General features: G+C 41.2%; 1 protein-coding gene across 6 annotated transcripts; it reads right to left on the bottom strand.

The window, feature by feature from the left end:
- Window positions 1–366: 366 nt before the first annotated feature.
- Window positions 367–22,282, bottom strand: CD47 (CD47 molecule). 6 transcript variants are annotated; one of them, XM_048293752.1, is made up of 12 exons: window positions 21,889–22,006; window positions 16,906–17,256; window positions 15,568–15,606; window positions 13,291–13,380; window positions 11,546–11,647; window positions 11,067–11,159; window positions 10,451–10,546; window positions 9,369–9,461; window positions 7,670–7,701; window positions 5,334–5,358; window positions 4,630–4,657; window positions 367–2,714 (listed from the first exon to the last, which is right to left on the bottom strand). In XM_048293752.1, exons 1-11 carry the CDS (start codon window positions 21,932–21,934, stop codon window positions 4,632–4,634), a joined length of 993 nt encoding a protein of 330 aa, XP_048149709.1. In that variant the 5' UTR covers window positions 21,935–22,006; the 3' UTR covers window positions 367–2,714; window positions 4,630–4,631. The 6 variants fall into 6 exon arrangements, with proteins under 6 accessions (XP_048149709.1, XP_048149712.1, XP_048149713.1 ...); XM_048293755.1 differs by lacking the exon at window positions 5,334–5,358 and having other exon boundaries at window positions 21,889–22,282; XM_048293756.1 differs by lacking the exon at window positions 15,568–15,606 and having other exon boundaries at window positions 21,889–22,282.
- Window positions 22,283–22,817: the final 535 nt, after the last annotated feature.

Genomic DNA, 22,817 nt, shown 5'->3' with positions numbered 1-22,817 from the left:
CACAGATGGACTGGACAGAGGTGCTGCTCTGCTGTTTCTAAAGATGCAGTGGCAGCAGCAGCTCGTTACTCCTCAGCTCTCATTTCCTCCCACGGCACACTGGGGTGACAACATTTGATGGCTGATGTTGGAGAGCGTAATTGAAGTTATTACAAGGCAACCTACACACTCACTTCACCATCTGGATGACCTTTTTAAGGAGAAACCCACCCAAAACCATCTGCAGCAGCCTATGTAACACTGAGAACATTTCTGTAGATGCAGTAAGCACTACATAAAGACAGGGAGAAGAGCAGCTATGACTATGAATTTATGGAAGCAACTACAGAAGCTCAGTGTGTTAGCAACAAGAAAATCTCCTGCAAAAACAACTTAAAATGACTTTATTTTTTAAGTATATTAGCACAATATTTACAAAATCATTTCATAAATAAAAACAATTTCTTGGGTAAAGACTATAGATCTATAGATATTTAAAATGTCTTTATATTTATATATACACACATATGTACACACACAAATGAAAGCATACAGTTATGAACAACTTTGGTTTTAAATTACTGGTGGGAAAGAGCTGGCTGGGTGTACTAATGACTTTTTAAACTCTCTTTTAAATTCACACCTACAAGAAATCCAGCTCTTAACAGGATGGTGTGTTTCTCCCATTTCTGGGGCCGTGATTCTGCAGCCCATAGACAGCCGCTGAGCTCCTCATGTTTTGACAATTCCTAGGAACAGCTTGGCCTGATCCCACGGTGACACAGGGGGGTTCTGCAGTTTGCATTACAGAAATTAACATAAAGCTATTATATATGTTTTTTATAAGGCAGAATACCTCAAAAGAACTCAACAGTTGATTTGGTTTTTTATTCCTCTCCTAAGACTTTCATCTTACCAAAGGGAATCACTAGTTAGAAACACGGAGCACTGCACAGTACTTAACTAGAAAAATTTTTATACTGAATTGTAGTGGAGAACCACTTCCCATCTTTATCTAGATATCACTGAGATTATGGAAAAACCTGTATCAAAAGATTCATATGTAAGAGCTCAAATCTTACATGAACACTCCCACTGACAAAGTAGGACAGTGTGAGCCATACATGCTTCTCCCAGGTTTTATGGCATGGATGACCTTCTTCCCTATGTCCAGTACCACTGATCCCAGTGAGGGCTGGCCCATGGTTTGCTTTAAATGGCTCAATCCTACAGCCTTGGCAGGAGGGACGATTACAACAGCACCTACTGTAAAATGAGACACTCAGTTTTGTTTTGTTGAATTCTTGATGTGACTCAGAGCTCAACGTGCAGAGACCCAAATCCCTACACTATGCACCCACAACATGGATATGAACCTTAGCTTGTAACATTCAACTCTGAGAAGTGCCAAATTACTCAGGATCTTTAAAAACATGGATTTTATTACATGACTGTTTGGCAACAGCTTTCCAAACCAAGTTTTAAATTGTTAGAAGGAGAAAACCATGTGTGCCTTTGAAATACAGTACCTTAGTACAAACAGGAAACAGTGTCAAGGTTTCTACAAAGCATACACGAAGTCCAGAAACAGCCAACTATATTGGAACAACTCTCAAAACAGCTGTAAAACATGGCAGAATCTCATGGAATGTACAAGTCCTAGTAAACTGGTTTTTAACAGTACCACTTAAATATGTACAGAAACTGAGCTTCCTCACTCCTCATCAGCTCCTCTTTTTTGTTTTACATATTTGTGATAAAATGGCAGCAACACAAACTTGGGTCAAAAATTATATAGCTCTTTTCCATTCAAGAAAAGAAGATTTTAAACTCTGTCAAAAATACACTAAATAGGACAACTCCTGTTTTTATGAAGCATCCACGACTTTCACAAATTCACTGAGTCAAGAAAGCCTGAAATTGCTTCCAGTTCCACACACTGCACAACATGAACACACACAAGAACCACATTCAGCATTAGGATTACCAGCTCCTGTGCTCTGTAATTCCAGTGCTGAATTAGGCTCCAACAGCTGAGCAGTTTCTCATCAAAGGATACAGAGGAGGCACGGAGAGCCCTCTCACTAGACAAAAATATCAGCCACCAGAGCACACATGACTACTGTCCACAGAGAGGAATACTAATGTCTCATGGAATTAGAACTCTGTTAATAATTTCAAGAGAGCTGGGAGTAAACTTTGTACTTACGCAACTTTGCGTGTAACTTTTTATTCTTTTTTTATAAAAGTTTGCTGAATGTCAGAAAAGATGTATTTGTACAATCTCTACTTCCTGTTTGTATCACACACATAGACCATACTTTGTCCATGCACACAAATAAAGAAAACAATAGTCTAAATGGTATTGCAATCTCTGGGCTCAGCAGGCCCATTATCAAAGCAGTGATTAATGATAGTTTTTGAAAATAATACCACTAAGGATTACTGCAGGGAGACTCTGTACTGGGCAAATAGTGCTTTTTATATTCTCACCCTCGACCATCCCATATACACCATAACAAAAGAAAATAAAGATCACATGTGGGCAAACACACATGTTCCTTGCTACAGCTGCTGTGACTATAAAATTACATCATTTATATCAAAAGCACTTTTGCCACACATGCAAAACAACTAGATTCCTGAATTTCTTCTTGTTGAGTAGTGCATCTTCAAGGCCACGGTGTATCAACAACGGTGTACTTTTTATATACGCATCACATAGCTCTGCAGTTCTGGGAATTTAAAAAGAAAGACAAAGAAATATTGTTTGGGAAGAACAGCAATGTTCTGTGCTGCCTATGCAAGTTACAACTTAAATCTTCTTTTTTCATTTCAAAATTGAAAGCACATTTAGCATTCAAGTAGTAGAAAAAGGTGTTGCTAACAGCAAGTGATGTTTCAGCCCCTCCACAAAAGAAAGGTGGACACTGTGTTGAAGCTTTCACTCGTGAATTTGAATAAGCTGAAATGGCTCACAGGCTCAGCTGTCTGTCCAACCCTGTCCAGATACTCTAATGCTAGTTTTCTTTCACGTATGCCATTTTGTAAGCTAGTCAGCTTCAGCATCTGATTCATCCCTGCTTCAGTTTGTGTGTCAATTTTCCAGGGAAGGTTAAGGTAGAAAGCAGGTAGAGCTCAAAAGGTTACTGCCTCCAGCATGTGAGTGAGAGCACTTGCCTTCCATCTGTAAAACCTTCTGTCACTGGTTAGGAGCCATCTTTCAGTGCAGAAAAAGCAGACAAGCTTCTAGCTCTACCCTAAAATGAAATGGGTAATTGGCAATTTCTGTGCTTTTGGAAGCTCTATCTCAGCACTAGAAGGCAGGTTTTCATAAGCCTGTATGAGACCCAAGAAAAAACAGGCAACTTATTTAAAATTGGATCTCCAAGCAAAACTCTGCCTTGTTCTTCAGCAGTATGAGGTAACTGCAGTGAGCCCATCCTGATCTCCCTTCTGGTCTGCTCCGAATGCAATGGACTGGCAAGTATCTATCTGTTCCCTGATCTCAAAACAATTCTGTGAAGAACAAGCAGTAGCCAGCTCTGGAGCAGGCCCTGCCTTCCACTCCATCCAGCTCAGATTATTCTAACTGGTATATATGTTTATCAATGTGTTTATGAGACACCAGTGCACTTGTCCTTTGTACTGTAGAACTGCTTGTATTCCTATTGCTTTAGAAAATAATTAAATGGGATATTTGGATGAACCATGTAGTAGTCCTAAGTAACACAAACCAAACAGCACTTGGTATTTGTAAGGAAGCCTGTTTTTAAAACTAACTCATACACCTTTTTCCAATTAGAGCTAACTAGTACCTCATTTATTTGCACATTTGTCAGTTCATGCCTCCTAGAAATGGCATGATATAAAAATATTTCAAGTGAGCTAACAGATTTGGAGTGGCCTTACTCTTTATCCCAAGTAGCAAAATGTTGTAATTGAATGCAAGACTCCTAGGCTAAGGGTCTAGTGATACCTCATGACAAGCTTGCTCAGAATTCAGGAACAAACCTAAGTACCAATAGCATCAACAAGTGCTTTTTTTATCCTATTCCCATGAAAAGTATAATTTCTGAATAGAAAAGAATCAATACTACTGTTTTGTTTTCAAACCTTATCATCTAGCCTAAAATTAAGCTGTTCAATGAGAGCAATCTGATTGGAATAAAATCAAACAAAACCCAGAGAATTCAAGTAATGCCTAAAGAAGGGGGGAGGGGGAGAGAGTTAAATCACTTTCCTGTGAATTTTCATGGAAGATCACCAATTAAATGCATAGAGAAAGCTTAGTTATATCAACAATAAAACCCAAAAAAACCCCAAACAGAACAACCCACCACCAAGGAAACATTCCAGGCATCTTTAGTACTACATGAGCATAAAGGAAACAAAGCTATTTGACCAGAAACACACTATTGCACAGTTCTCTCACTGACTCATCCTCTTCACTGTTTAGGGAATACACATTCTTCCCCTCTGTTTGATATACAATACACATATTCTTTCCTTTCAATAAATATAATTTGAATAAGAACAACACGTGCCCTGAAACTTGTCCTCCAGATTTCATCAGATTAGCACTGGGTAACTGTAAACATCAAAGCCCTCAAATATTTAGCCATTAAAGTAAGTATCTGTTAGACTTACCATCATTCTAACATCACTCCTTTTGCATCTTTAAAAGTAAAAAAAAATGGATTAGTAATGAGTGAAACAGAAAGGAATGCTTCATAATTAATATTCAGGTTAATTCTAAACTTCAGGTTAATTCTAAACTTCAGGTTAGAACTTGCTACTAGTCAGCATGCCAATTAGTGAACATAATAGCAAAAAAAATTAAGTATCAAAGCCATCCCTTTTTCACTGTAAATTTCCCTCACCTTAAGTGCTGTCAGTTTCCCAACACCATGAGAGAGTTTCCCCAACCCAAAGAAGTGCGAAAGAATAGAGTGGCAAGGAAAGATTTTGCTGTGATTGTTAAGTATTTCACCTAAATAAATCCTTATGAAGAATTAACATCAATTTTCAAGACTAGTCCCTCTTTTTCCCTTAAAAGCTGGACATTTTGCAAAGCAAAGAGGGTGGACATATAATATTGTGAGATACTGGATGTGTCCTAAAACAGTCAAACAATGCCACTGGCTTGCAAGCACAGTGGAATAGAACAGGCAATCTGGAGCTGCAGGCAAAATTTCATCGAGAAACTAAACTCTTACTGACTCACAGAGCCACATAAGTTGCCACACTGATCTGCCATCTCAGTGCTGGGGTACTAGGAATTAGAACTACTGGCTCCATCTTTATCCACAATTAATCCCTTAATTAGAAGATAAACCTTGAATATCACCTACCATTTAGTGGTTCTTCTACAGCTTTCTGCAAAACATTTAAAAATATATATATGTATAAAAAGCCTTCATGTTTACTTCTGGCTGGCCACAGTTAAATTACTCTAATTGACATATACAGTAAGTAGTGATTCTATAAAAATGAAGAAAGCTTTATGTTAATCAAATTAATGACTAAAGGTCTGAGAAAAAATTGTATCAGTCAATAGCTGCATTCTCCAGGCTGTTTTCCCTTACTGTGATGTTCACCCAGATGAAATACCCCTAGGTGGCAGCGGAAGCCATGCAGATACTAGTTTTTAGCTCTAAAAACTAACTGATTATTTCTGCCATTTGATCAATGGTTAGTAACAAAGCAGCAGGACTAAAAAAGAAAAGAAAATTAGTAGCCAAGCAAACCAAGTGGAATTTCCTCAAAAAGAAATACACGACAGTTGTGCATTTAGTCTGGTAGACAATCATCAGAAACAACACACGCAATCTACAGAAATGCTAAAAAAAAAAAACAAAAAAAATCACTCCTTGGTTAAGATGGCAGATTTCAAAATAGACACCGTTTCCCTCTCCGACTCAAGAAAATCTCAAGAGTAATTTTTTAAGTGTGCCCCAGTGTCAAAATGATGCCCTTCACCAATATTAAGTTTTCCATAGTCTTTAGATGACACAGAATCGAAGTGTATGCTTAAAATTACTTCACATCTATTTATTGCCTCAAAGCACAGCAATACAGGCTGAACAGCCCTTGATGGAAACAGGCAGCATATTAACACACTCCAATTTCCACCAGGTCTTTCCGTATCAGCCATAACTTCATGGACACAATTCACATCACTTGCATTCCTCTGTATCTTGCCCTTGGCTATCTGCAGCTGCAAAAAACTTGTTTGTACTTGCTGTGGTTTCCAGTGACCTCTAAGTTTTAAAAACTTCTTTTGATTTCATTCCTGCCCCCAGTTGGGAGAGTAACATGATGTTCATTACTGTGCTGCTGTGGCTATTTCTTTATTTCTCAAATCCTTGCTGCCATGGAAGACCACCTTGTGAGGAGAGGAACTCATAAAGAGAACAGAGTTCCCATCAAAGGATGCTATTTTGCATGCTGGTTTCTAGTTCAAAGTTTATTTACAACTAAAACCAAGAAAAAAAAGAACTTCCTCTTGCCCCATTTACTTGTAAGTACAAGGATGTTAGATAAAGGCAAGATTTCATTTTGCATGAAGCATATCTTCAATTCATTTCTCAGCTCATTTTTATAACATAACTCTCTCTTAACCTCTTTATCTTCTATTTTTTTTTAACTCTGGGCACTTCTAATCCTTCCATAAAGAAAGGCCAATCCTCTGAAATACTCTTCCTTAAAATGAAAATGGATGAGGCAAAAGCAAAGGAAATAAAAATTAAAAATCTCTTGTCCTAACTGCAGTCAGCTCTCACTGTTAGCAACCATCTTCTTTCAACAGCTGGGTCTCAGGCTCTAGACTGGAGACCTGAAAATGTGTCTCAAATGATGGCTGGCATCTAAGAGCTGGGATGAGTTAATAGTTGCCAGATCCCCCTGCTACAAGGAAATTTTACTGGTATTTTACAGCTGTGCCTTTTCCCTTGCTTCTGGAAAACACCAGAAATCAGGCAGTTCACATTCATAGATCACTCAAAAACACTGTGTAAGTCTGTGAAAATTACTGGTTTGGAAATTATTATTCTACAATTTAAAACTGACTGAAAAACCTTCTTTAAAAAAAAATCCAGGTATTTTTCAATTTGTTCTGTGTTACCTAAAGACAGACTCTCTCTGTTCAGAAGGTCTTATCAAATTAGGGTGCATTACAAGCAAATCAGAAAAAAGGTCAAGGCTATGCCCTCTGTATAGCCAGGAACTGAAGAGAATACCAAAGGGTTCTGGTGTAGAAGACCATAGGAAAAAAACCTTTCAAGTCTTTCTTACAGGCCACCTGGATGTTTTGCACTCACATTAATGAAAAAGCTTTTTAATAAGGTGAGCAAAATGTCTTTTAAATATTCAGGTGGAAGAGTGCATTGTGAAAGAAGGCCAAACTTCCCTTGACATCCACCACCTTTCAGTGACAGCAATGGAAACTCCATTTGGGCACAACAGTCGGAGCAGCCCTAGGCCAGGGTGGCAATTACAGTACTACAGACACACTCAATAGGGACAATGGAGACCACCAACTCACTCAACATTGGACATCTGTTACACAGCCAGAACTGTTGCTTGCTACCAACCTGGTCTGAATTCGAACTAGTGAAGAAAGGTTCAGTATCTCACTACATTCCCCTGAGCCATCTAGTCACCCCAAATTTATTAATTTTAAGCTTACCCCCGGACGAGGATGATCTTTCATTCTGGAACCTAAAATAATTACAAAAAAGTGACCAGGCAGATGAATGAATGTCACAATCAACCAAATAAAAACACAGAACCGTAGAATTGTTAAGTTTGGAGAAGACCTCCAAGAACATCAAGCCCAACCACTAACCCAGCACTGCTACCTTCACCACTAAACCATGTCCCCAAGTGCCACACCTAAACATCACTTCCAGTGATGGTGACTTTACCATGTCCTGGGCAGCCTGTTTCAATGCTTGACCACCCTTTCAGAGAAGAAATTTTTCCTAATATCCAATCTAAACCTCCCCTGGGACAACTTGAGGCCATTTCCTCTCATCATGTCACTTGTTACCTTGGAAATGGTATTGTCTACTGATAAAACTTGCAACAGAGTAGTAACACACATAACTGAAGCTTCCCCTATCCAAAGGTACTTAATTTTATGATCTGGAAATTCTTAGGAGCCTCTAAGCACTCTTCTGTTTAGGAATCAAATAATGTTATCACGTCCAGTGTGTGAATTGCCTCACTCAGGCACTCAGGTGTGCCTAAAGGTGAATTAGGCTACTTCATTGTGCTTATTTTGGCATGCTAGAATCTACATTAGACTTCTTCAGCCAGCACAATCAAACCAGAAATGCAACATTTATGCAGACCAATACCACACAGCACTGAAGTCAATACAAGTATATACAAGTAAACCAAAGTCAAAAAAAATGAATTTATTGTTGTTATTAGAAGGCTTGATCCATGTCTGCCATAGTTTTGGCTCATCTTCATTTATCTTGGGTATCAAATATTAGGCATTCTGCCTTAATTTCTTCTCTACTGGAAATTCTCACTGTCTCAGGGTCTCGTATTTCTGGCCATGCCCACACATGGTGTGTACCCACCAAATCTGGGAGACTGCATGGTTCAGTGCAGACTTGTGACTGCACTCACTGTAAACACTTCAACAGCTGGAGCCTGGAAGAAACATATCCTCTGTGTCCACAGAAGGTGGAAACAACAAGGTGTTTGAAGAGCCTTCATGCACAGCTTGAAACAAATGTCACTCTGACCCAAGCTGTAGAGCTGTGGTATGCCAGCACTCCAATCACACAGAATTTCTGAGTTTTGCTTATTTAGCACATCTTTATGTCTCTCATCTTTTTGAGATCTGATGAACAGACCAGTTTCTGAAACAAAGCCTTGCTATTCTTTTCTCCTGGGTTTTAAAGTTAAATATGAGGAGAACCAGGATTCACTAAAATGAAAGGTGTGCATTCAAACTGCACTTCTTTAACCTACCTCTAACCAGTGCAAATCAGTAGGCAGATTTCACTTCTTTAAATCCATGTTTTGATAAGCTTTTGTCACCAGCATCCCACAACCCACTCTACAGAATCCTTGACACCCTTTTGCTCTCTTCATTCTAAGCTTGCAGAACTTGAACAGCAACATCCCTCCTACAACTGAAATGCTCTTCCTTAAGAAACTTGGCTATGTTGATCTCGAAACAGTTTATGATGATAAACTGTAGGTTTCTTAACTCAAGATTCCCCACATGCTCTATGAAACAAAGCCAACATATACAGACAACTTTTCAGCAATTTTTAAAACTATGCAACTGCAAAATTGCACCTCGTGCTCAAATAAATTATGTCTACTTGAAAGGAAAATAATGCAGAATATTAGGTGCTACTTACCCATAATAAACACGTAAGCCAGACTAAGCAAACTTGCAATAGCCATAATAGCTAAGCCAGCAATCAGAACAGACCCATGTAACTGAGGACAGGCTGGGAAAAACACAATAAAAAATCTGTATCAACTGACAGAAAAAAAGCACAAACTCTTATTTTCAGATATAACTGATTAGTAAAATAAATAAACCTGATAAAGACAGGCATGATTCATTTCACTTTCAAAGCTATCCCCAAACTACTGCTGCATCTTTCTTTTCTTGTGTACATTCCTTAGTGACACAGAGGCATTTACTGATTTATCCAGCTTAGCTAAACTATTCTACTACTTTAGGTACTCTATTGTAATTCACTGCAATTGAGAACATTCTTTCATCAACTGTACTGTAAGTTTAAACTTACATCTTCAATCCCAGCTCTGGATTTTCTCTGTTGTGGGGTTCTCTGGTGGCACAGGGGAAGGCAGGGAGGGGACAAAGGGAGACCAGGGGCAAGGATAAGGGACATCACTGTGTGTGGTGTTTAGCTGGTGTTCCTTTACCACAGTGACAGTTTTTCAGTGATGAAACAGAGCATCAGCCACAACCACACTTACAGCCCAAGAACACTTCCAAGTTCACTATTTCTACATTTACCTTCTTAATGTGCTTTAATGGTATTCATTGAAATATTCATGAGCTCAGTTGCATACAAGCAGAGATTAGCAAGGAATTACTGATTTAATCACTGAACATGAGAAAATTATTATTTAATTTCTAAATACCCTAGGCCTCAGAAAGAACAACAATAATAGTCACCCAAAATCAACACTAGCATGCAAAATTAAAACAATTGACTTTTTTTTTTAAAGCAGCTGCTCACAGAATGCAGTCATGAAACTGATGTATGTAATACTGCCTTTGGGCTATTCTTCTTTCACCAGATAAAAAAGCATTAGCACAGTAGTCCTAAACTACATTTATAGGAGTTACTAGCTAACATTCCATGTAGTGAAGCCATTTTCACAAAATTTTAGTATTAGAAATAAACAAACATCAGGTGTAGACGAGTAAAAAGCACACTTTCATAGAAGACAAACTGCTTACCTGGGACACACAGTGCAAAACCAACCACAGCAATTATATATCCAAGAAGTTTCAAACCTATCAGAGCCAACGTTGCCTGCGGTAGACTGTCAAAAACTAGGAAAAGAGAAACAAAATTATAAAATTTAACTACAGAGACATGAAAGGCAGATAATTGCATAAAGCTAGAAATCAGATTCTCCTGAATTCTAAGCTCAGCCAGTCAGCATGATAACAAAACACGCAAGTCACTTCAAGTCAAGGCTCTTTTATGTAGACACACACATAAAATTATGTAAATATAAATAACATTATAAACAAACCACAAGTAGGAAAACATGGAACACACATTCTCAGAGCTAGTTATTCAACCCATTCCCTAAACCCAGGAAGGGAGAGCAGAAATCACTCAGGTGTGAGATGTGCTACCCTAAATCTCACTGTAGCAGGTAACTCCTTCAGTGAAGCAACTCAGCCCAACAAACACAGGCTAAACATTTTGTTTCAAGATACTATAAATGTGATGAATCCCAGATGCTACTGCAGCACCTGTTTATATAAATGAGAATGCGTTGTAGATTATGGGAGGAGCTCAGTTTTTTTCTATCCATATGTTAGTGAGTAAATAAATACTCACCAATTCCAAACATGACGTACTGAAGTGGTACCAAAATCACCGCAGGGATTACAGTTAGGCCAAGACCAGCTTGACTCTGTACAGTATAGCCATCTGCAAACATTTAAGTGGGAGTCAGTAAAACCAGAATTGTTAACTGGATTAAAGCACAAAGCAACAAACATAAATCATTAACATCCCCAAGTTTCCTGGGTTCAGAAAGAAATCCCACTGAAGCACCAGAAGTCATTCTCTAGTCCCTAATATTCACCCACAGCAGAAGGATAGAAAATATACATAAATTTGGAGTCTGTATCTTCCTGTGATCACTCGAGGGCCTGACAATCCCAATGCTGTTTCTGCTGTAGTCTGCGTATTTTTTTACTTAAAAATTAGTAGGTGGCAATTAATAGGTGCTACTAACTTCCATACTACAGCAGAGAAGAGATTCTTTTCTGCTCTTATTCCCTTAAATTAAGGGAGCAATTTTAATCACTTACCTTGGACAAAAAGAGCAGCGCCTACACCAGCTACAACTGCAAAGATGACAAGTGCTACAATACTGCACACTTTCCTCTGAGATTCAATTTCATACTTTAATCCTTAAAGAGACAGAGAGGAAAACAATCAGACATACAGACTCTCTCACTAAAACACAGATTTATGATTAGAACTCTTCCTAAATAAGAAACTCAAACTCCTAAAAATTAAAACTATGTACATTCCTTAAGACTTAATTTGTTTTCATTATTTGATATGGTTAATATGGCTTACTCAGAAAAATGACACCTGGCATTGGTGTTCTAATCAAATTCTTACTTTCTCCTTCCATACAATGCAGGTGATATGTTATCAGAATAACTTTGGGACATGGTACAGATTAATTCGGGTAGATGCACTGCTTTTAAATGTCTTTTAAATGTTACAGTGATTTTGTTACTCGGGTGAGTGTCAGGGATTTAGAAGTTCCAGGTCTCATTCTCTTTCTTGTGACACCTAAAAAGCCACTCCTATAAACAAAACCCAAAAAAACCCTCACCTCAAACAAACCAACACAATACCCCCCAACCCACAAAACTAAGAAAACATACATTCCCAAGTATTACACAGAAAAATCATGCCCAATTTAACAACCTATTTAAAGGCATTAAGTACTATTGGTGGATTCACAGGTTATCTGAAAGAGTACAAATTAAGGGGAAAAAAATGCACCAACACAAACTAAAAAATCCCAGCAAACAGTAAATACTTATATATACCATATTTATTAAGTTAGAGGTAGCACAACTCTTCCCCAGAGAGGCCAAGACCTTTCAATTAATTGCTCAAGTGCAAAAACATCCAAGCTGAAATTATTCTTACGAAATGACAGTGCTTCTCCATGAAATGATTACTTTCCCAAAAATGTTGAAGTTCCGCTATGAATGCAGGACAATGACAATTCCTGAACAGGTAAGAGGTTCTTACACCAGTATAAAATATGAAAATCAGGAATACAACAATACAGAAATAAAGTAATTTTTAAAATACATATAATTTTTCAACCTTTGACCATGGATGGACCTTTGAAGAGTCACCTAACACTTCCAGAGATTCATTAAAAAGTAATAAAAGAAGTTATATATAGATGGCTGAATATGTATGTGACTATTACAAATCACTGAGTGCAATTTCTTTCCACTTCTTACAGACTTGACTCTTAGCTGAAATATTTTTTTTAATTTATTTTTTAGAAGTCTACAAATTGAAAAAGCCTGAAAAACCTCAAAGACTGATGTAACAAATTGCATCATCTGAAAGGCCAGGACATAAAACACACTCTACATTGCATAGATGTTGGACACCAGTGTATAAAGAACATCTGAGGATGTCTGACACTGGTGAATGCATGTATTGCCTCCAAAAACATTTAACAAAATCACTAACGTCAGTGTTAAATAATAACTCAGCCAGTGCTAAAAGACTAATGAAAAGTTTTACACTAAGAAGAGAGCACATCATCCTTCTCTCATATCGATTTTTATGGCCATATAATGAAAGATTTTTGAATTATTCAATAATGTCATGGTGAATCAACAGTGAAGAAAAGCTTCACACACACCACATCTCTGTGTATTATCTGGATCAATTCCCACACATCTCTTAGACGTGAGCACCATCTTTCATTTTACATGGATGCTTTTATGCATAGAAGTGATTTCAGGACAAATCAGTAACTGCAAAGAATTAAAGAGTCAATACTTACCAATAACACTTAACTGAGCTGCACACAAAACAACAAGTAAGCTCATCAATGATATGATGACAGCCCTTTCCACTAGAAGGAACCATGATCCTAGAGAATAAACAAAGCAAAATAGTAGGAAGAGAACAAAAATTGAGGCTATTGGCTTTATATTTATCATTCTTCTTAGGCTACACCCTAGATTGCCCAATACTGTATGTAATTTAGCTTTAAGAATTATAATAGGCTAAGAAACCTATGTCTTCTACCTATGCATTTCTCTCTCCCTGATCTGTGTGACAACCTACTTTTTCAGTACTTCCCTAAGTTATACCAGTGTTTTCCAAACTGGAAGTCTTAACTTCCACTGGAGCAGAGAATATGCTGGCGCTAATTTTTGGCACTACAAGCTACTGAACTTGTGGAACTACAAAAATCTCTGTAAATCAGAAAAACAGTGTATTTAGGCTAAGCAGAGAAGATATGAGAAGTCCAATTTGATGCTTCCTCAGCTATTCTATTCTACTTTCAGTGGCAGTAACTCCAGAAGAAATCCCAATGTGTGGTAAGGAATACAGGAGAGCTAGCCTAGAGTGAGAGGGAAACACTGCCTTGTTAATTTTAGGTCTTCCCAACATCATCCATTTAGACTTTTTCCCCTGCATTTTGGATGCCTCAGGCTGTTCAGTCATGCTTTAAGACCCTGTAAGCCACCTTCCAACATAAAATTCTGAAAATATCTCCACTGAACTAGAAAATGCAGTTAATTCTTGCATCTCTGCTCATCTCTTCATTTAGGCTCACTCAGTGGAATCCAAAGTCTCCATTTCTTACGTTATACTTGCCACCGTTCCTCTGCCTGCACATTTGCTTCCAAAGAAATTTCTCATCTTAATGAAGATGCATATTTGTTGCATTTTTTCTCCATATATAAAAATTCTATCTGTTGCTCCAGAAATATGTAATTAAGCAGCAATACCTCCCAACTTTCAATGCCAATTAAATACCCTGAGGACAGCTTTTAAGTTTACTAATTTCCCTCCTTCCCGTCCCTCCCTGCAGAAGAGGTCACAGAAGATACAGTGCATACGACAGAAATACAAAGCAAACGCTAAGCTGAAGGCAAGAAAATGGAGAAGTATCTGCGAACTTCTTAGCAAAACAAGGTAATTTATTGAATGGTTTAAAGGAAGACTTTTTGCTTCATTTGCAATATTAAAAAAGCAACTAATACTGGACAGTAACTTACAGTGACCTCTCCCTAGATAAGCCAAATCCCAGCTATGCTGTTTGATGATTAAAGAAAAAGTGCAAGCAGAGACTCTGAGAACCACTTCCCTTCCTCTGTAGCATCTCCAGATGACTCTATCAAGTATGACAAAAAGAAAGCAGCCAAGAAGCTTGGTGTCTGCTGGGGCTTCAGCATGCAACACAGAACCACGTGTGGTCCAGTCCTGGAGTCTGAAAGAACTTACTGTACAGAAGCGCTTGCAATACTGCAGACACATGCAACATGCAAGGAAGAGGAACTGTTGAATGTGTTTTCCTGGCACTATACTTCCCTTACTCTGGTGCTTCATAGTGATCAACTAAACTCCTGGCATAAAGCAGTATTTTGAGAGCCAATATAGGGCAGTCAGTTCCAAGCTAAGAAGAGAGACTTCCAGACTGGGGGGAAAGAAGAGTGAAGAGAAGACGTAAAAGGGAAAAGAAACAGGAAGAAGAGAAGGAAAAGAAGAAACAAGAAGAAGGACAGGGAAAAAAGAGAAGAGAAAAAGCAGCAAGAAAAGAGATGATGAAGAGAGGAAAAAGAAAAGAAAATGGGGAAATTTGACAGTCACTCTCCTGATCAGGAAAGTGTGTGTGCACAAAGAAGAGAGCGCTTGCACAGAAATCTTGCTCCCTCTGCTACCACTGCCTAGGTGAAACCAGGAATTCTCCAAAGAGAGATGGAGGATAGCTGGCTCTTGTATGACTATCTTTGTAAAAGCATCAATTGGAACATGCTAGTAGTGACAGAATGAATTCATTGCTCAGAAATGACAGAGTGAAGACTGGTACAGGATTTTCATTATCCACTAACCCTTTTCAAAACTCACTTGCTACACTTTCTTCTATTAGCTTATTGTCTCAAGAGCCTCTCTAGAGCACCAAGGAGGAGCGAACAGCAAAAAGTTGTGCAGAAGGACTGAAAGAGAGAGCAAGCGACTGTGTTACCTTTAGCTACCTAAGTTTTGCATTTTCTAGCATATACACTCAAACCTAATGTGACCTCAAAACTATGAATATTTCACTAACCGCATCTTTCCTCTGGTGTTTCACCGCTGCAACTGACAACTAGAAAATGAAATTAGAAAAATTATATCAGTTTCCTGCTTTGTTGTCTTTACACAAATTCCAAAATTATAAACACAGAGAAAATAAAACTTGAAAATGGGACTTGATTCTACTACATTCTCAAGCCTTCCTTCCTCTTCTGGAGCTTAACACTGAATGGCATAAACAGTCAAAAGAGGCTGAGTAAGCTGTAAGAGAATGAAGGAAACGGAAACTGGGTATACCTCTTTCCCTGTTTTTGCAGTGTTTTAAGAAGTGAATGATTTTGTAGCATCTTCACTTTCAGTGGCTGTGCCCCTGTCAGTTTCAGGATCACATTTGCTTTCCAGAGTGTATGGTTAACTCAACAACTAGACCCAACTGAGAATTACACAAATGTCTGCAGCAGGACACAAGCAACATCTGTTTGAGCTTCCCAAATATTTCATATGTGCTACACATATGCAACACATTCAGTGCTTCTGACCAGGTCTCCAGAGATAAGTCTCCCATGCAGAACAGATAAAGAGGGCACACCTATGTCCAGTGACAGTCACATCTGCACAGCACTGGACAGAGCACACATGTACAGCAAAACCCATTATCCAACAGCTGAGGCACTGGAGAACGTGGGCTGGGACGGACAAGATAAAGTAAAATAGCTCTCTAGATGAGAAATTAATTTACTGAATCGCATTCATTTTAACATCACTTTAAACACCATCTTTTGAAGATGACATTTAATGCTAGAAAACCGTAACAAGTTGCCACCTAGCAGTAGCATTTTCAACCTCACTAGAAAACTGCCTACCTTCAGATTGAGTTTTAGAACTCTTAAAACAGAATTTCTATTAGTTCTACCTGTAGTTTTCCAGTAGAGTTAAAGGTTGCAAGAAGCAATTCTTCCAAGAAAAGATTTCTGCAGCCACTGTGATGGATGTGCACATTTCAATATTATGAAGATATCAGGAAGATGATCGGAAATACATAATGCAGTAACGTGAGACTGCTGAATATATCAGCATCTATATAATTAAAAAGATGTGGGAAAGCATAGCTTTTCCTATACTGGACCTAAATAACCCTCAGACATTATTACAGAATGAAAAAATGTGTTCAGATCTTTCCCATGGAAGCACTCCCCTCTCATTTAAACCAAAATAACACAAATTAGCTTACAAGTTAGAAGGCCTGGGTGCTACATTTTTTGTGTTTTCACTTTAAAGGAATACATTGCCATGTTCATTATTTTTCTCTTTCCCTTAAGATTTTGCTTGCTTTCCCTCCCAACAGGTTCTGAAACAATAGCAGGCAACTCACCTGAGCTGTTTCTAAGTTCCATTTTTATTTCTCCTACGCTGTTCGATTCTATTACTTCACAGCTGTAATTTCCAACAGTTGCTTGTGCACTGCTGAGCACCAGTGAGGCCACACCCTTGATTAAATCCGGCTGGGATAACAATCTTGCAGATGAAAACGATGGATTAATATTAAACTCCTTTTTTCCTCCATGATAAGAAAAAATTATATCTCCTTGCTTTTTCCATGTAACAAGCATCAAATTCTCATTGTTCTCCTTCAAATTAGTCACGTAACAAGGTAAAACTACAGTTTCATTACAGTCATTTTTTTCTATAACACCTGTCCCAACAAGTGACAACTGGGCAGAACCTATGAAGAAAAATGAAAATTGACACATTCAGAATTATTTCTTAATACTCAAGAACAAAGAAGAAATAATTACAACAGGTGAATTGGAAAAACAAAACAAACTCTCCCATAAAACCACAAAAAGAAAATCATGCTTTAAGGGATCAACAGAAGATGCAAAAAAGGCATTATTATAATACTACTTACTCCTCTACACAAACTCAGCCATTCTCACACCCATTTAATGTATAGATACCATAACGTATCATAAATTTAAAAAAAAAAAGGGGGTTGCCATTTATTTACTTGGGACGCCTCTCCTATTTCACATGCAGAAATACTGCCTGGTTTCTGCAAAGCATACACATAACATTAACCACAGGCTGTCCCACTGATGTTCAGTTTTTTGCTGCTGATCACACAGGTATCTAGAAACTGTGGTCCAGGCATCAGCTCCACACAAGCTTCCTTTACAGTTCATTAAGGACACAGGGGAAAAAAGTCTGACTTTCACACTTTTGAGAGAAGGCAGGCAGGGCAGCCTAGTCAAGAAAGCTCTGTCACTTGTTCCTTCTTAGCTCTGAAGGTGGAGCCAAATGCCCATAGGTTTAGATCACTTCTTGCAAACTCCGTCTCTTTTCCTTTCCAACGGAGAAGGTGCACACACAATACCATACATTAAATAAGATTACTACTTAGTATTTGACTGCATACACAACAGAATTGAAAATGGAGAACTTGTAAAAATGACCAACCTGTATTACAAATCACTGGGACTAATGTCTCTAACAATAGCATTCAATGCAGATAAGGAAAAATCAACCTCACAAGATTATGCTACCACTGCTGAGTTTTCCCATCTCTCTCCCACACTGCACCACAGTTCTAAAACAGTAGTACTGCCTGACCACTGCTTCAAGAAAGACCTGAACCCTATACCAAGATTTTATCAGAAATGAAGATCCATTCATCATTCCTAAGAGTATCAGAAATTGTAACATCAGTATACAAATTACACCAAGAACCACAAGAAAGAGGTTAATTCAACTAGCTTGGCTGTAAGCTATGAACGGTTTGAATATTTTATTTTCTCTATTTTTCCTTGTTTGTAAGAAACCATAACAAAGCTTAATAGCTTTCTTAATAATAATAGCTCCCCCAAAGTCCCAGAGACATTAATAATTCAAAATGCTTTACTACATCCATCTGATAAAACCAAATATGGGAAAGGGTATGTAAAACAAGACAATCCCCTAATACTGTAAGCACTGAAACGTAGAAACTGGAATTGCTCCAGGGATTTCAAGGGAACTACTGGTACTCACATGTATAAAACCAGCTCAGAATGATATGTATTTAACAACTAAACCTAATTAGGGAAGGGGACAGAGGAAAAAAAAAAGGAAAGGGAAAAAAAGTTGTCACTATTTGCAGTAGCTCTTCCCCCTGCCCCCCCCCCCCCCCCCCCCCCCCCAAAATCCCCAAATCAAGAGTCTCAGATCACATTTAAAAAGCACTCCTGTTTTAACTATTGCTTTAATATTCTCACACAGATTCCTGGATTACTACTGAATATTAAAAGCTTAAAATAAACTGATTCTGTATATATTATGCATGACAGCACTTCACAAGGAAGGAAGAAGTATTCTCTGGTTTACTCACTGTGTTGCATTTTTAAACTAATAAAAGCAACAAAAGCAGAACAAAGGGAAACTATGCACAAACCTCAACCTATGCCCTAATAAAAACCACACAATTAAAACCTTCAATGGTTCTTTGTGGAATAAATTTCACACCTGTTTCACACTCAATCATGATAACAACTCTCGGGATTTTTCTTTTTTTTCAGAGCCAGCACATTGACATTTTGTAGGAAGAATTTGTTCACCACTGGCTCCATTTCACCAAGAAAGCTGATTTTCAACTAAAGGAAATACTTCCAAGCATTTACAAAAGTCAATAAAAATCCCAACCATCCTGAAGGAATTAGAACAAACTTGAGAGAAATTTTCTCCCTGTTATTAGCAGAGAACAGCAGAGAGCTGTCAGTTCCTGATTCCAGGGCTCTGCTGGTGGGTAGTCAGTCCATGGGAGCCGGCACGTTCCGCCTGGAGCCGGAGCAGAAGCACTCCTGTGAGCTGCTCCAGCAGCAAGTGCTGCAGGAATGAGGTGCAGCTCCAGCTGAGCACACAGACGTGGATTTGCGGGATCGTGTCCTCTGCGACCCGGCTGCTTTCACAGAAGAGGCTGTGTGGCTGCTCTCCCACTAAAGGGAGCCCGACTGCTTCCTGCAGATGGTACTTCCACTGCCAACTTCCCAACAATTCTTCTGGTGGTAAGAGGAAGCCAAGAGAACCCTCTCCCAATAGTTACCAAATCCTGCAGGCAGTGGATTACTGGGTGGGCTATTAGCCTCCAACTTTCTCGTAGATTATCATCTTAGAAGTGTCACATGAAGGTGACAATTTTAGAGCCTTACACTAAGCAGCACGGGGGCTTCTGAAGAATTTGCAGTTGCAAAGCTGCCACAGAAAGGTTGCGGCACATGCAGTGCAAATTCAAAACTGCTGCACACGGTTGACAAAACTGGTTAAGTTTGGTCACTGCACCTGATGGGAGCCCGCCTTCTCATGCAAACCATGCTGGGGCACTTGGTATTTAAGCCAATCTACTGCTAACCCCAGAACCCAGACTGGAATTTCAACACTAACTTTAAACACGCAAGTTTCAATGTGCTGCTTACTGAGAGAACACTACAGCACCTGCACCTTGGTGAAATTTTGTTAGCTCTGTCCCCCCACTGAGTTTCTTCTCAAGGCAGAGAAATAAGAGCTTAATATTGTGCAATGTCAACTGCACATCAATGGCACACAAATCTAACGTTAAAGATCAAGAAATGCTGTCAACCCTAGACCTTGTGCAGCAGGGGACCAGTTTGACTGTTTCAGGAAAGCACACGGAGCTGAGCTGCCCTAATGCACAGGGAGGTAACAACCAAAGCTCTGGGTATGCTGTCCCTCCTCTCCCCTGCAACTTCTGCAGGGAGCACCCCACCGCCAGCCCCAGGGAGGATGCAGGGAGTGGTGGTGGTAGGGGCTGGATGACAGCGGCTGTTTTGTGTGTGTATTGGTTTGGCACAGCCTGGTTTTAGGCAGCAGGGGGGCCACAAAGACGGCTCCTGTGAGGAAGGTGCTGGAAGCTTCCCACCATGTCCAGCAGAGCCAGTGGCTGATGGCTCTGAAGATGGACATGCTGCTGGCCAAAACTGGGCCAGTTAGAGAGGTTGGTAACCTCGGTCATGACACATTTAAGAAGAAAATCGAAACAAAGTTACAAGATTTTGGATTCTAGTCAGAGAAGAGGAGGAGGTGAGAACATGTGAGGGAAACAACATGGCGACACCAAGGTCAGTGGAGAAGGAGGGGCAGGAGGTGCTCCAGGCGCCAGAGCCGAGATTCCTCTGCAGGCCGTGGTAATGACCATGGTGAAGCAGCTGTGCCCCTGCAGCCCATGGGGATCCACGGGGGATGCAGAGATCCACCCACAGCCCGTGGGGGAGGTGCCCGTGCCGGAGCGGGTGGATGCCTGGAGGAGGCTGTGATCCAGTGGAACACCCGCTGGAGAGAGGGGGCCCCTGCTTCCAGGCTGGAGCAGCCTGTCCTTGGAGGACTGCACCCCGTGGAAAGAGAGCCACAGCGCAGCAGTTTTGGGAGGGCTGTGTGCCCGTGGGAGGGACTCACGCTGCAGCAGGTGCGGTGTGGCTGCTGCTCATGAGAGTGGGCCCACGCCGGGGAAGTTCATGGAGAACAGTCTCCTCTGGGAGGGACCCCATGGCCTCACACGGGAAGACTCCTCTCCCGGAGCAGCGGAAGGAAATCTCGGTGATGAACTGCCCAAGCTCCCATGTCCTGTCTCCCTGCACTGTCGCTGGGAAGGAGGGAGGGACTGGGGAGGGAAGGTGTTCTAAGGGCTTATTTTACTTCTCGTTATCCTCCTCTGACTCTGTTAGTAGTAAACTCACTTTGCAACTTAAGTTGAGCCTGTTTTGCCCTTTAAGTGTTTCTCCCGGTCCTCATCTCACTCACGAAGCGTTCGTTAATTTTTTTTTCCTTTTCCCTCCTCTGCCCAGCTGTGGCAGAGGAGAGTGAGCAAGCGGCTCTCGTGGGTGCCTGGAGTTAGGCCAGCATCAAACCACGACAGTGTGTGTGATTATGTGTGTGTCCCCGCTCATTTCCCAAATGATGGCGATCTACCACTACGCACCCGCAGTCCCACACGCGCCTGTTGCCAGCAGAACAGCCGGGAGTTCCGGCTAGAGGCGCCGCGAGTCCCCGCGCCGAGCGGCGGCAGGACGGGCGGCGGCCGCTCCGCCCCGCTGGCCCCGGGACCGGCCCCCGCCCGCCACCACCACCACTCGCCCCTTCCCTTCCCGCGGCTCGGGGGAGCGTCTCAGCCCTTCCCTCGCACCCGCCTCGCACCCCGGGGGCCCCGCCCGAGACACCGCCGGGGCACCCGCCCCGGGACTCGCTGGAGACGGGGGCGCACGGGAGGCGCCTCGGGGCGATCGCTGCGGCCGCAGCCGGAAGAGTCAGGACGACGAGAGAAGGGGAGAGAAGACAGGAGGGCGGGAGCGGGGCTGCGGCGGGCACTCACCTGCGCGCAAAGCGCCGAGCAGCACGGAGACGGCCAGCAGCCACATGGCGGAGCGGCGACGGCGGCGCGGCCGGGCGCAAAAACAGCTCGAGCGGCGCCGCAGCGGGCGGGCGGCGGAGGAGGAGGGGGCGCTCCCGCCGGTGATTGGCCGCGGCTGCTGGCGCGGGGGCGGAGCGCGGGGCGGGCCCGGCTTCACGGACAGCCCCGCTCCCCCCCGGCCGTCGCAGCAGCCCGCGGGATGCGCTGCGGTGGGGCTTGTTTTTGGTGATGTTTTGGATCTTTTTAAAGTAATTCGCAGAATGTGTGTCCAACGCTCGCCCGAGCTCCCGGGCTGCGGCGTTGTGGTTCGTGTTTCCCCGCACGCACAGCGGAGAGGGTCGCGTTCGGGGCCGAATAAAATGGCTGCCGGGGGAGGAAGGTGCCGGCTCCAATAAAAGGGGAAGCGTTGACACAGTGACTCCTCCACCGCTTTATTGATTTCGAAAGCTCTTGATTTTTTTAAGGGTAAAAACCCCGTTGGGATAGGTAGGGCCGCGGCCCGGCGGGGGCGGGAGGGGACGGAGGGAGCGCTTTCGTTTCCCGCGTCCCTTCCCCTCAGTCAGCTGATGCCGAGAACTGAGGGCATCCTCCTTCTCGCTAAAAGCCTGTGGAAGACCGGCCCTGCCAGGGGCACGTCTGCTCCTGGCTGCAGTCATATGCACTAAGTGCAAGTGAAACACAAGGTGTTCAAAAACACTGAAGAATTTATAAGTGATCAGTTGTTGCACTTCATTTAAAAGCGAGGATAAGTGCTCCCTTTTCCTGCGTCTGCGGTAATACATACATTTGATTATTTCAGCAAATGATGCTTCAACAAGTTTGTTTGTCTTTTTTTTTTTTTTTTCTCCAGGAGTAGCCCTCTTTAGAACTTCTAATGTAGAATTGTCTTA

The sequence above is a fragment of the Corvus hawaiiensis genome, chromosome 2 (genome assembly GCF_020740725.1).
Source record: "Corvus hawaiiensis isolate bCorHaw1 chromosome 2, bCorHaw1.pri.cur, whole genome shotgun sequence".
Lineage (NCBI taxonomy): Eukaryota > Metazoa > Chordata > Aves > Passeriformes > Corvidae > Corvus > Corvus hawaiiensis.
Note: the sequence above shows the minus strand (reverse complement) of the source record. Positions and strands in the feature narration are given on the sequence as shown.

What these genes read in the sequence shown, in the direction of transcription:
- CD47 (XM_048293752.1), bottom strand. Translation starts at nt 21,934, where the DNA reads ATGTGGCTGCTGGCCGTCTCCGTGCTGCTCGGCGCTTTGCGCGCAG. An exon ending in GGCTTACGTGTTTATTATGG is followed by an intron (nt 7,702 to 9,368) that starts GTAAGTAGCACC and finishes TAATTATTTTAG; the next exon opens with GTTCCAGAATGAAAGATCAT. An exon ending in AAGATCATCCTCGTCCGGGG is followed by an intron (nt 5,359 to 7,669) that starts GTAAGCTTAAAA and finishes AATGTTTTGCAG; the next exon opens with AAAGCTGTAGAAGAACCACT.